The sequence below is a fragment of the Symphalangus syndactylus genome, chromosome 2 (genome assembly GCF_028878055.3).
Source record: "Symphalangus syndactylus isolate Jambi chromosome 2, NHGRI_mSymSyn1-v2.1_pri, whole genome shotgun sequence".
Lineage (NCBI taxonomy): Eukaryota > Metazoa > Chordata > Mammalia > Primates > Hylobatidae > Symphalangus > Symphalangus syndactylus.
In genome coordinates, this window is record NC_072424.2 from 84053142 (window position 1) to 84068529 (window position 15388).

At 37.3% G+C, this 15388-nt stretch overlaps 1 protein-coding gene across 3 annotated transcripts in view; it reads right to left on the reverse strand.

The window, feature by feature from the left end:
* Nucleotides 1-15388, reverse strand: part of ATG5 (autophagy related 5) — a 139969-nt gene that overhangs the window by 55607 nt on the left and 68974 nt on the right. For all 3 annotated transcript variants that reach the window (XM_055260320.2, XM_055260331.2, XM_055260309.2), the window contains one exon: nt 4340-4434. In XM_055260320.2, the coding sequence (XP_055116295.1) occupies nt 4340-4434 (95 nt within the window). The remainder of the gene's footprint in view (nt 1-4339; nt 4435-15388) is intronic.

Genomic DNA, 15388 nt, shown 5'->3' on the forward strand with positions numbered 1-15388 from the left:
GAGGTTTCAGTGAGCCAAGATTGCACTAGTGCACTCCAGCCTGGGAGACAGAGCAAGACTTCATCTCAAAATAAATAAATAAATAAGTAAATAAAATTTAAAAATATACAAAAACAAAGACAAGTAGGAGCCATACTTTTTTTTTTTTTTTTTTTTTAAAGATAGGGTCTGTTTCTGATGCCCAGGCTGGAGTGTAGTGGCGTGATCACGGCTCAATGCAACCTCGACCTCTCAAACACAAGTGACTCTCCTACCTCAGCTTCCCAAGTAGCTGGGACTACAGGTGCATACCACCCTATCCGGCTCATTTAAAAAACTTTTTTTGTAGAGGTGGGGTCTCAACTATGTTGTATCCAGGCTGGTCTCATTTTAACTTTATTAGAAAACAAGCATTGTTTATCAGCTTCTTGTTTTTTTTTTAAACTAAAAATAACATTGCTAGGTTGTTTCTATGAAGATTCTCTAAATATATTTATAACCTTAAGAATAACATGTAGAACAAAGTAGGTGACTGAATGATCTTTGTTGAATAAATATGAATGGATATTCAGATAATTAAAAATCTCTTAGGATCTCCCATTCTTTACAGGATACAGAGAAAACTCGTTAATACGGTCTGACTTTTACCTTTGCAGCCTTATCCCAACTCTGTGCTCAAGACAAACAGGTTGTCCTTATACTTACAACATCCCCCTTTGCCTACAAAGCTCTTCTCATGGCTCTTTGCCTATCTTAAGTTCACCTATCTGTCAAATCTCTGGGGATGCAACATTTCCTCAAGGCAGCCTTCTCTCCTTCCAAACTAGAACAAATTCTTCCTGGGGCATTAGGTTTTTATTGCACTGTATTTCTCTTCTTCACAGCAATCACAGTTCCAATGTTATATTTGTATTCTTAGTTGATTTGTTTCTTTCCACCTTTAGACAATAACCTTCTAAGGGGTCATACATAATATCGATCATCAGTTGTATCCCTTGTGCATAGCACAGGGCATGGCAGGCAAATATGTGTGTAAATAAACTTGTTGAATGAATCAATGAGACGCACTTTTCCTACCCAAAGTATAATGGCAGGATAACATTTATCAATCTACTGCTTCTTGAAAAACAGATATGATGTGCCTAATTTTCATTTTACATCTCAAATACCAATACCTAAGGACTTCACAGTCATTTTACAAATCTTTTTGACAAATGCCTTCATTAATCACCACCTGTTTACAAGTGCTAAATAACATTTTGGTTACATTCTGTAACACTTGCTGCACTTAATGTCATCTCTAGAATACTCGCTAATATGAAGCACCTGGACTTCAGGAACACAAACCTGAAACTCACGCACCAAACTAAACTGTTATGTAAATGACAGAAATGACACATTTTGGTTTGCAACATCTCTAGATGGCTTTTGGACCAATTCAACTTTTACCACTAAAAATCTGTCACCTGACTATAGTCATTTTGAGCTCATGATAAATGAATTACAGATGAAAAATATATAGTCTGATGACAATCTTTACAAAAGTCAATCTTCAAAGAATACCACCAGTCACAGGTATTCTAGGCTCCTATCAACTTATTTGGTCAGGGCAGACTTCACTTTTCACGATAATTATGTTCTGATAATTCTACAAACTTAATTATTATAAACAAAAGTCATACTTTGCTCATAAATCAGGCCTGGGTCTGGATTCTAGTTCTTCCATTTTTCATTTGTTCACTGAGGCAAGTGACTTAAAATTCTCAAGCCTCAGTTTCCTCACATGTAAAATCAGATAATGATTCCTATTCCTAAGATGGTTTTGAGGCTTCAACAAGATAAAATGGGCCTCATTCAAGCATGCTCAGTACTCTGTCTCTCTCTCTCCGGTTATACAGAAATTCTGTTAGGATTCTGCAAAGTAAAATAAATATTTCAGTAAAAATTATGTCCTTTATTTATTAATGAATCTGTATTTTCAGATTTTCCTTAAATTTACTTAGTAACTCAAGGGCTCAAATATTATAGAGATTTGTATCTAGTATGTTAAAGAAATGAAAAGTGTTAATCAAAATGCTGCACAAATAAAAGCTACATTTAACAAACAGAATATCACAACCATACAAACTAATCAGATATAAAGAAGTCAGTAACAGAAATCTGATGTTGCCTTTAGATCACACAATTAGGCAAACAAAAATAGAGTTCCATCCTCCTTTGGTCAAGGCCATGGTTGAAGACTGAATACCAAATAGGGAAATAGGAAAAGTCAGGAAATGGCAAATTAGCAAAAACTAGGACTCCTTAATTTTTATATTCATTTTCATATCTCACTTCTAAAACTTTAATTAAATTCAAATAAAAACCAAAATGCAACTGGGATAATGCCAAAAGGAAAGTTATGTAGGTCAAATGAGAAACTATATTGTCCTTAGGCTCTTTGTTGTTTTCTGTTTAAGGAAAAACTGCCCAAGTGCCTTGACACATTAAAGATCAAGCAGGAGGTTCTGCCGAGAGTCCCCATCTGGCAGCCAGGTTTTGTCAAGCAAATTTTGAGAATTCTCTACCCTCCCACTTTCTATCTAATTATAGCACTTTATAAAAACCATTCTCTGTCTCTGTCTCTCTCTCTCTCTCTCACACACACACCCTTTCTCTCTCTCTCTCTCTGAAACTTATCTGTATTATAATAACACAACACTAGGTATGGATTAATCTGACAATTTTCCCCTAAAACAGAATAAATTCAAAAAGGAAAACCTTTCCTCTGTACACCTGCACTATATTCTGACAATAATAATGCCTAAATTAAGTATAATACACTTTCCCTATAGGATTTTAAAGAAGTTACAGTAAAGAACCTCTTGTATAAATATATATGCCAGAACTTGACCCAAATAAGTGCTGAGAGGTATATATCTCAAAACAGTTTCTGGACTCTTTGAGAAATGTCTTCAGAGTCTACGATATATTTTCTTCAACTAAATTATACAAGTAAGATATTTTGCTAGGTTGTGGGAATGCCTTACGGCATGTTACTGTGGAGCTCATGGTAAAATACAAAGAATATAAATAATTAAAATAAAATTGACAAATGATAAATGATTTAATAAATTAGAAATGCAAATGCCGGGCACTTTTCTAGACCCTGGACACAAAGCATGAACCTAACAATAACCCCGCCTTCATGAAAAATATGGACTACTTGAAAATTGTACCTGCAACACTAAATAAATATTCTTCATTCTTCCAGTATATTGAGATGTTTATTTTCAATTAGACAATTTGTTTTCCTCTTTGAACACATAGTTATGTGATGGCTCTATAAAAGATTTTAAAATAACTATAGAAGTAACTATTAGTAAAGACTGTGGGATACTAAAAATGGCTACAAAGAAAGTTATGACAAAACCTCTGAGTTGGAATGGAAGTCCTACTAGATGAGAGTCTATGCCTGTGACATTATGCTTCTGATTCTTGTTCTTAAATGCTTTTCTCATGATAGTATGTAACTTACTTCCTAGAATGCCATTCATTAAAAAAAATTTAATATTTGCTAAATGCCAATATTTATGCCAGCACTTTTAAAGTACACAAACATGGAGTTTCTTTACCTCATGCAAATATGCTGTGAGAAAGTCTTAAGAGCCTATTGCCTACTTTGTGGTGCAACACTGAAGACTCACCATCCAAAACAAAGAGACTTAGTAAATTCTTGTGATTTGCAGTAGTTCTGTTCTATAAGGTTACCACAAACATTGAAATCATCGCTCCTGGGGGAATACAAGGTTATGTTTCCATGAGCCCTCAGTCACAACATGTTCATTAACTGATCAATACATAACCTTGTTCTATGTGTGTTTCAGTCTAAAAAGAGCACTTCAGTGCTACATTTGGAGTCTGTTTTAAACAGCAAAATCACTAACAAAAAGCACAAAAATGTAAAAGCATGGCACTACATACACTGCGAAAAGAAGGCTTGTTTATAGTATGACAGCTGAGACAAGAAGGCAGAGCCTCGCTTTGATCAACCTCTGCTGGGAAATGAGCATCAGGTGAATCAATTTTTCACCACTCTGAATGACCGTAAAAGTGCTCCAAGTACTGACTTTGGGGTTACACATAAATTTTAGTAAGTATGTGAATCTGCCAATATGAAATCTACAAATAATGAGTACCAACTGCATATGAGTCAAATATTTCAGTGCAGTATCTGACTTGATTGCCACTGAAAGACACAGTTTGGAAAACCCCTAATAAGTACTGTTACTATGCAGACAGAGAGTTCTAGACTAGAGTGCTTCAATTAAGATGTCTGAGGCTTTCATAAATGGATGTTTTTTAAAATGTTATTTCCTACCTGATATATTCTAAAGGGGATATAACGAAATCCATTTTCTTCTGCAGGATATTCCATGAGTTTCCGATTGATGGCCCAAAACTGGTCAAATCTGTCTGTAATGATATAAATTATTTGTTATTAAAAATGAACATTATAATGGAATACATAACATGAAGAGATGAAAGTTTTAAATACCCCTCTAGAAGTTTCTGAAAGGACATCATTTATATATTTTCTTATTTTTATTAAACTTAACTTTCCATAAACATACAGCAAATATAAAATTAATTTTTTTCTACATTATTGCATCCTCTCCCTAAATATTCGCACAGCCATTTTTTTCTCATAAGAAAAACTGTGAACATATAAACATATGACTACTTGTGTTATCAAGGCAAAAAACACACCAGGTAGAGGACAGATGTCTTGACTCTCCTGGTACTACTTCTAATTGCTGAGCTACAAAGGTACAGCTTCAAGTAGCCTAAATGTTAACTAGAAGTTGTGTAAAGAAATAAAGTCGCCGGGTGCAGTGGCTCACGCCTGTAATCACAGCACTTTAGGAGGCTGAGGAGGGCAGACCATCTGAGGTCAGGAGTTCGTGACCAGCCTGACCAACATGGAGAAACCCCGTCTCTACTAAAAATACAAAATTAGCCAGGCGTGGTGGTGCATGCCTGTATTCCCAGCTACTCGGGAGGCTGAGGCAGGATAATTGCTTGAACCTGGGAGACGGAGGTTGTGGTGAGCCGAGATTATGCCATTGCACTCCAGCCTGGGCAACAAGAGCGAAACTCCGTCTCAAAAATAAAAATAAAGTCAAAATACTGAACACAGTAAATATTAAATACCAAAGATATTTTTTTAAAAAGCTTTGAAAGAAATATGGAACTGGCACTTATGAAGTGCCAATTGCAGCTTAATCTCAGACCAATTAAGCTCTTTTTAAAAACTTTTCAGTTTCAAATTTTTTAAATAAACAATTTGAGATATAATTTGCATACCATAAAATTCACCCCTTTTAAAGTATACAACTTAGTGGTTTTCAGTACATTCAGAGTTTAGAACATTTTCAGCATCCCAAAAAGAAACCAGTAACTATTAACAGTCACTTCCCATTCCCCCTTGCCCTAGCCCCTGAAAAATCACTACTTTCTATCTCTATAGTTTGCCTATTCCAGACATTTCATATAAATGAAGTAATATAATAAGTGGTTCTTTTCTATCTGGGTTTGTTTTTCGCTTGGCATAATATTTTCGATGTCCATTCATGTTGTAGTATGTATCAGAACTTCATTTGCTTTTACGGCTGAATAATATTCCATTATGTGGAGTTACCAGATTTTTGTTCTCTCAGTTGACTCACATTTAAGTAGTTTCTGCTTTTTATCTATTATAAATAATGCTACTATGAACATTTGTAAACAAATTTTTGTGTGGACATATGTTTTCAGTTCTCTTGGGTATGTACCTAGGAGTAGAACTACTGGGTCATTAGGTAACTCTGTTTAACTGATATATGGTAACTGTGTTTTGAGGAACTGCCATACTGTTTTCCAAAGTGATTGTACTACCTTTCATTTCCACCAGCTATGTATTTGGATTCCAATTAGTCCACATCCTTGCCAATGCTTGCTACTACTGGTCTTTTAATTATAACCATTCTGGCAGGCATCAAGTAGTATCTCATTGTGGTTTTGATTTGCATTTCCTTAATGACTATGCTGAGCATCCTCTCATGTGCTCACTGGCCATTTGTGCATCTTTGGAGAAATGCCTATCAAATCACTTTCCCTTTTAAACCAGTTGTCTTTTTATTGTTGAGTTATAAGAGTTCTTTATAAATTCTGGATACAAACCCCTCATCTACGATTCACATATTTTCTCCCATTCTGTACATTGTTTTTTAAGCAACTCCTTTTTTTTAACTCACTCAGAATCCCCACCTTATAATAAAATATTTTATACTCAGAAATTTGAATCAAAATCTTATCTCTATAAAGCAAGGAAATATATCCAGAATTACAGTTCAGCTTGGTATTTCTTTATTACTAGACCTGTTTGAATCCAATCTACTGGCAATCTATTGATTCTGCTTAAACCATCCTAACCATATATTTTTTAAAAATTAGTTATTTCTTCTTACACCCCTGTCCTAAAAGACTGTGACAGGCTTTAGGCCTTCCTTACTCTAATCTTCAACTCCAATGTGAGGGAAGACTCACAGTGTATTAGAAATGGTGTGAGAGAAAATCTTGAATTCATTAAGTCCAGCACAATTTCACAGATGGTAACTAAGGCCCAGATTGTTATATGTTTAATTAATAACCAAGACCAGAATCTTGGTCTTCCAATTCAAAGTCCCCAACTGGTTCAAAAGTTGCTGCCACGAAACTTTATCTTAATGTGAAGAATACTATTTTGACATAGTCCTCTCATATACAAAGCAATTATTCTGTCAATGCTTAAAAAAGTATCTTTCTACCATCAAGTATCAAGCAAGAATGTGACAGCTAAATACAATGATTCTTCATGCATACTTAAAATTTTACTTGCTGCCTTGTCATGAAATCTCAAGCACCTAGCATGGTGCATGCATAGCATATGCTCTTAAGTCAAAGAATGGATAGAACACTATGAACATAATTTCTCATAAAAGTAAACTGGAAAAAGAAACATGATTGTGCCAGTTATCAATGGTATGACTCTCTTCTCCAAATTCACCCTTCAATATATGCATTGCTATATGGACACAAATCCTTTAAGCATCTCTACTGCAACAACTATCTTAAGATTTCTCAGCAGAAAATGCTAAAAGAAGTTGTAGGAGAAACGGTTCTTCTGCCCAATGTCCAGATATGCAAGTCTCTCAGCAAAGTTGCAGCCGGACCCTGGCCCAGGGATAACCAGCCCTCTCAAGACAGAATCTAGCACTCCAAAGGCTTCCTGCTTGCATAGGCACACTAATGGGCCTTGCCCTTACCAACATCTCAATTTGCTTGCTCTGGAGGCCTGCATGGGCTGCCCATCTGTGGTTTCCCATCCAGCTGCCACTCCCTCTGCACAACCATGCCACATGTTGCTGATCACCTGCATTCCAGGTTGCCCTGACTGCCAATGGACTACAGACCAACTCTGGCCTGGCGAGAATAGAGAACTTTTCTACTAATTCAATGAGCTGAATATACCTCCTCCAATGAAGTCTGAGCCCTAGCCTTTGCAGGTGGGACCCCTTACAAGTTTGGTCTTCCTCTCTCAGCCTTAGGGTAAAATATATAGTTTTCTTATATCTTATAGTCACTCTTTGATAAAAGAGTTTATTGATTCTTTACATAAAACTTAGCCTGTTTAATCCACTGATTAGACCCAAATACAACTGTTTAAAAGGAGGGAGGGAGGGAGGGAGGGAGGGGGAGGGAGGGAGAGAGAGGGGGAGGGGGGCAGATAGGCAGGGAGGGAGAGAGAGAGGGAGGGGGGCAGACAGGGAGCGGGGCAGAGACGGAGGGAGGGGGAGAGGAAGGGAGGGAGAGAGGGAGGGAGGGAGGGAGAGAGACGGAGGAAGGGAGGGAGAGAGAGGGAGAAAGGAAGAGAGAGAGAGGGAGGAAGCGAGGTGGAAAGAGGGAGGGAGACAGTGAGGGAGGGAGGGAGAGAGAGAGGGAGGGAGGGGGAGAGAGGGAGAGAGGAAGGGAGGGGGAGAGAGAGAGAGAGACAGAAAGAAAGAAAGAAAAGAAAAGAAAGAAAAAGAAAGAAGGAAGGAAGGAAGGAAGGAAGGAAGGAAGGAAGGAAGGAAGGAAGGAAGGAAGGAAAGAAAGAAAGAAAGAAAGAAAGAAAGAAAGAAAGAAAGAAAGAAAGAAAGAAAGAAAGAAAGAGAAAGGAAAGAAAGAAAGAGAAAGGAAAGAAAGGAAGAAGAAAAGAAAGGAAGGAGAGAAAATCAGTGTTGAGATTGAAGGAATAACCAAGTGTCTTTCACAACGGATTTTTTTTTCCCTTTTAAAAAGAGACAGAGTCTCGCTCTGTCACCCCGGCTGGAGTGCAGTGGCGAGATCTCTGCTCACTGCAACCTCCACCTCCCAGGTTCAAGAGATTCTCCCACTTCAGCCTCCCAAGTAGCTGGGATTATAGGCATGCATCATCACGCCCCGCTAATTTTTGTATTTTTAGTAGAGACAGGATTTCACCATGCTGGCCAGGCTGGTCTTGGACTTTTGACCTCAAGTGATCCATCCGCCTTGGCCTCCCAAAGTGCTGGATTACAGGCATGAGCCACCGTGCAGAGCCAAACAAAACAAAGACTAAGCAGGAGAAAATTAAAACTAGTAGTCACTTAGCTTATTCACATTGGGAGAAAGGAAGATAACGTATATACTTCTCGCCAGAGCTACAAGCAATATTACTGATGTTAGTTTCTTTTTATAAAACTTAACATTTAAGAAGGCTATCAGGCCGGGCGCGGTGGCTCACGCTTGTAATCCCAGCACTTTGGGAGGCCGAGGCGGGCGAATCACGAGGTCAGGAGATCGAGACCACGGTGAAACCCCGTCTCTACTAAAAATACAAAAAATTAGCCGGGCGTGGTGGCAGGCGCCTGTAGTCCCAGCTACTCGGAGAGGCTGAGGCAGGAGAATGGCGTGAACCCGGGAGGCGGAGCTTGCAGTGAGCGGAGATCGCGCCACTGCACTCCAGCCTGGGTGACAGAGCGAGACTCCGTCTCAAAAAAAAAAAAAAAAAAGAAGGCTATCAAAAGCATAAAACCAAAGGACTGTTCCACAGAAATATTCAATCAATTTAAAAAAAAAAAAGATTAAAAATACCATTCCTCAAAAATCCTGATGGTCATCCATTTTTCCCCTCTCTCTCTCTGCTGAATTAAGCTTTTATATTGGTCTTGCAAATTTTTAAAACATCTGGCAAAAATGTTATTTTTTTTTTTAATTTCAGAGTTCTCTAAAATGCGTAAGATACCGAGTTAATTTGTATTCTTTGTTCCTCACATGGACAAACCGCAGGAAAAAGTGATAACTTTAAAGGATTTATCTATTCTTCCACTTAAACTTTACGGGAGGTAAAAACTCAAGGCAAAATAATTCTTATGCCACAAATAACATGTCTAAAATCCGCCACAGGAGACATGGAGGACATATAAGGAGAGTGTAGGGATTGCTACTCAGGCTCAATTCAGCTGGCTAGGACCCTCACGCAGGAAACCGGTGAAATGGTCTCCACATGCATACACTATTCACCTCCTGGTCTTTAACATCTATGAAGCCAAAGGAGAGCAGAGTTATAGCATTTCAAATAAATGTCAGACTGTGACAGCACATAGAAGACAGACTGTAAGCTTGTCTTTGAAAGGAAAAGCAAATGGCTGAAAATCACCACAGAAGGGAACCTACTCTTCACAAAATTTTCCATCTGTCAACAGTATTATTGAAATCAGTACTACAAGTGATCATGTAATAATTGTATTGTTTTAATCAGAGGCTTTCAAGAAGATATGTAACAGAAAACACATTCAAATATAGAAGACCTATATGAATTAATTTCTTCATACGTAATATGTTAAACATCTCTATAAGACAAAACAGGAGAAAAATAAAAATGAACAAGTAGTAATTACTGGTAGGCTGCCAAAAGCAGGTCTTCAGTAAGTGATCTGTATCTTCAAACTCATCTGCCTTATTAGCCAGGTCAAATTAAGAGAATCAGCCCTTGAAAATTCATCATGAACACAGAAGTAGGTGGGCCCAGTGGGCTAACCTGTGCATCAGGGCTGAGCCGTGCCAGTCCTGGAGGAAGTTCATCCTTCATCCTGTCCATAAACACACATCTTGGCAGAAGGTTTCTACCCAGGGAAATCTGTGGTTTCAGTGAATCACAAAAGCAATAAAATCCAAATTCCTGGACAATTTTGACCTGGACGGTCACTGTCTGAAAATTAACTGAGAGAAGACATTTACTCCTTTGCCCTACAAAGTAAGTGCCACAGTCTTGGAAAATTGGCATCAAGAACAGTAATCAATATATATTTAGAGTGCAATTACTTCTCTCCATGTTTCCCACTACCACTTTCACCTCTCTGAGCCAATACAATAGCCTCCTACTTGGTCACTGTCCTATGTTTATCCCCTGTGCACAGCATCCAGAAAGCTCTTTCAAAGCATAAATCATCATTAACAAGTAAATTTTCAAATATTTTCTAATGGGCCATAAAACATAATGCTTTATGACGCACTTCAATGATATGGTTATTTTAAGTTATGTACTAAAATCATTTTAAGAAATATGCAACCCACTGCATCTCCTTACTGCCTGCATCTGGGGCAGACTGCTCCCTGACCAATCTACATGCAGGCAACCATAAATAATGTCAGTAACAAAATACCTCTTCCCCTAGAAGCAGATTCCTACTAGGCCCACTCCACCCCCTTGGAATGCTATTGCTGCATTTCTCTGAGATCTGTCTACCTTACTAACTTACTAAGTTACTACCTACCTTACTTACTAAGCTCTAAGTCATGCTATTTTTCTTTTCGGTCCCTAGTAAATACCAAACTTGCTCCCATTTCGGTTTTAGCAGCCTAGAATCCCCACTTTCCTAATCTTTACATAACTGCTTCCTATCATTCAAGTCTCAATACAGTGTTACCCCCTCAGAAAGATTTCTTTCATAATCCTAGGTAAGACAGCCCCACTTTCCAATCATTCCCTATACCATCACTCTATTTTATTCTAAATACTTATCGTTACTTCAAATTATGCAATTTACATGTTTAATAATGTACTGTCGCTCTCCCTCAACTAAAATATAAGCCTCATGAGGGCAAAGACTTTATCTTCAGCCCTAGAAAGTTCTATGTACTTCAGCCCTAGAAAGTTAATGTACTATGAGTATGCACATAGTACATACTCAACGAATGTTTGTTAATCACTAATAGCTAAATGAATGACTAGGCAATAGGGACAATAAAAACAAGGAATAGCAAACATAGTGTGGCATAGTGGAAAAAGTAGACAGTCTGGAGCCACACTGCCTGAGTTTGTTTCCCAGCTTTGTCATTTATTTAATAGTTGTGTGAGTTTGAGCAAGACACTTACTGTGCCTGACACAAATTAAGTGCTACATAAGTGTTTCCTATTATCATTATCTTTTAGGCTGCCTCAGATTCAACAACAGAAGACACTGAGCTGCTAGATTCTACCAGGGTAAGAAGTGTCAGGACCAGTATGGAAAAGTGGCCCTGCCAAAACCCCATCATTACAGAACTGCTGGACTGTTCAGTCTGGCTCAGAGCCAGGGAGTCTCCATCACTCACATCAAATTCTATGTGAATGTTGCCTGTTGGAGTTATGCAATTGAGCAGCCTTTGCTAGCCATAGTTGGGAGAATAAAAGCCCTAACACAGTACAGCTGCAATATTTACAACCAAATACCCTCTATGTCCCTTTTGCTTCCTCCAACTTTTTCAACCACCATATAAGGTTCTATCTTCTCACCCTGTGGGCACAATTTAGTTGCCATTTACCTCCCATCAATTTCACTGCATTCATCTCCAGCCATATCATGTAACGGTGGGAATAAGAATGGTGGTCCTTCACTTCCCTTTTAAGTTGGATTCCTAGGTATTTTATTCTCTTTGAAGCAATTGTGAATGGGAGTTCAATCATGATTTGGCTCTCTGTTTGTCTGTTATTGGTGTATAAGAATGCTTGTGATTTTTGTACATTGATTTTGTATCCTGAGACTTTGCTGAAGCTGCTTATCAGCTTAAGGAGATTTTGGGCTGAGACAATGGGGTTTTCTAGATATACAATCATGTCATCTGCAAACAGGGACAATCTGACTTCCTCTTTTCCTAATTGAATACCCTTTATTTCCTTCTCCTGCCTAATTGCCCTGGCCAGAACTTCACTCATAGGTGGGAACTGAACAATGAGAACACATGGACACAGGAAGGGGAACATCACACTCTGGGGACTGTTGTGGGGTGGGGGGAGGGGGGAGGGATAGCATTAGGAGATATACCTAATGCTAAATGACAAGTTAATGGGTGCAGCACACCAACATGGCACATGTATACATATGTAACAAACCTGCACATTGTGCACATGTACCATAAAACTTAAAGTATAATAATAAAATAAAAATTAAAAAAAAAGAATGGTGGTCCAAGAACATCTGGGCCAACATCTGAGGAGTCCTCTAGTCTTGACAAGCAAGTCTGAGTTCCAACTCTATCTCTTAAGACCTAGATAACCATTCCTTTCCAACCCCTTCTTCTTCTAACATGTCTTAATATAGTAGGGGAGAGGACATAAGCATGATGGGGGAAGGGGTTCTTGTCAATCTGAAAAGATGAGAGGTTCACAATTGCTACACCTTATTACAGCATGGCTTTATAAACGGAGTCAGTAAAAACCAGCTACCTCATGAAAACTCTGTAAATCGTTAAAAACTACTGCTTGGAAATTTAAAGAAAATTAATCTTATTAAGTATTGAGAAAAGCAGACTGTAAATTCTAATTTCAACATCACCAGCCAATAAACCATGACTGTAAGTTACAACATCTTTAAACGTATTCCAAGAGTCAATCCCAGTAACTGCCTTTATTTTTAAGTAGACAGGATTCAATTATCGTATTCTAACCAATTAAGAAGAATTTATTTCAAATGTATTTTTAAGCTGGGTAATAAAAAAGATTCAAAATTCAAAAATTTCATAATGTAAAAAACAAATTATTCTGTTGTTCTATGTGCTTATATTAAAATTTCTAATAATAATGATCTTCAACTATACTCCCATTTTCCCTTCATCCATGACAATCTTTAAAGCAGCTTGTCAAAAAGAGATTTACAGAGCTACAGCACAGTGGTAGGCCAGGACTAATTATCTAAATGTATTCCTGTTACAATCATCTATAGATTTATAACCAATAACCTCCTGTTCTATTACTTTTTAAAACTACTGTATATTACGAAAATGTTATTTCTCTTGGCCGAAATTAGTTTATTACTTTCCTAGATGCAGAGGGCCAGAAACAAATTTAATATGCAATTGAGTTCATTTTTACTTCACTCAGAAATCAAGCCAAAGATAAAAACAAAAATATTTTAATTTTTGAAAGACTGACAAAGAAAAAGGTACCCCCATTATGTTCACTGTAATCTTTCCAACATTTATTATGTAGGTAATTCTTTAATACAAATCCTTTATGCTTCTGGAGAGAAAATGTAAAGTAGAGAACACTATTAATTTGTTAATGATTATCCACTGACAAATAACAAAAGCTTTTAAAACAAAGGGGCCACCAATGGTCACTGGAGATGCAGTATGTAATGCAACATTTCTTAACTTTTGCTTCTCACCAGGATCACCTGAAGAGCTTTTAAAAAAAATACTAATGTGCAGGACCCACTCCAGACCAATTACCTGATTCCCTGGCATCTGTACTTTTGAAAGCTCCCCAGATGATTCTAATATATAGCCAGCATTAACAACCTCCAGATGCAACAAAAAACACAGTCATGCTTCATTTAACGATGGGAATAGATTCTAAGAAATGCATCAGGCAATTTCATCATGTGAACATCACAGAATGTACTTAGAAAACCTAGAGAGTACAGATTACTACACAACTAGGCTATATGGTATAACCTATTGCTCCTAGGCTATAAACCTATATGGTATGTGCAAACCAGGAAAGGGTACAGTAAAAATACCATATAAAATATTTTTAAAAGGCACCCCTGTAGAGTGCACGTACCATGAATGGAGCTTGCAGGGCTGACTCTGGGTGAGTCAATGAGTGAGTGGTGAGTGAATGTGAAGGCCTAGGACATTACTATACTCTACTGTAGACTTTGTAAACACTGTACATTTAAGTTACATTGAATTTATTTAAAAATTAACTTAAGCTTATTATAGCTTTTTCACTTTATAAACGTTTTCATTTTAACTTTTGAGTCTTTTGTAATAACACTTAGCTTAAAACAAACATGTACAGCTGCACAAAAACATTCTTTTTTTATATCCTTATTCTATGAAACTTTATTTAAAAAAAATTTTTTTTTTAACTTAAGACTTTTTGTTAAAAACTAAGACACAAATACACACATTAGCCTAGTCCTACAAAGTGGGAGGATCGTCAATATCACTGTCTTCCACCTCCACATCTTGTCCCACTGGAAAGTCTTTAGGGGCAATAACATGAGTGAAGCTGTCATCTCCTATGAAAACGATGCCTTCCAGAATACCTCTTGAAGGACCTTCCTGTTTTACAGCTAACTTTTTCCAATAAGTAGAAGGTGAACACTCTAAAATAATGATAAAAAGTACAGTAAATAGTAACATAGTCGTTTATCATTATCAATTACTGTACATAATTATATGTGCTAGACATTTATCCAACTGGCAGCACAATACATTTGTTTATGACAGTATCACCACAAACCTATGAGTAATGTATTGTGCTATGATGGTACAAGGGCTACCAGGTTACTAGGCCATATAAATTGTTCAGTTCCATTATAATCTTAAGGGACCACTATCATACATGCAGTCCACTGTTGACTGAAACATCATAATGCAGAGCATGATTGCACACTCACTTCAGAATCAGGGATCTAGGTTCAAATTCTGGTTCCACCTCTTGGTAGTTCTGTGAACTCATTTCCTCATTTGCAAAGACGGTAATATTTATCTAATTCTTGTGAGGAATCACTAAGATTAGGCATGTGAAAGTCTCTAGGCCTGGGATATCACAGGAATTTAGTAAGCCTAATAAGCTCCTCCATTCTATTTCAAATCTACCTAATCTGTACATGGTAGCTACATGGAAAATACCTCTATAAAGAAGTTCCCAATTTGCAAACAGTTCATACTGTGAATCTGGAGTTTAATTAAAACAGGAGATAGAAAAAACAGCATGCTCAAACAAGTTTTTATTTTGTAGGACCTGTGTAGAGTGAAATCTATCAAACCCCTTGCTCCCATTATGCACTTAATGGAATAACAGGAGCTTTGGAGAATTAAAAAACAAAAACCAAAATAAAACAAGTACACAACAGAT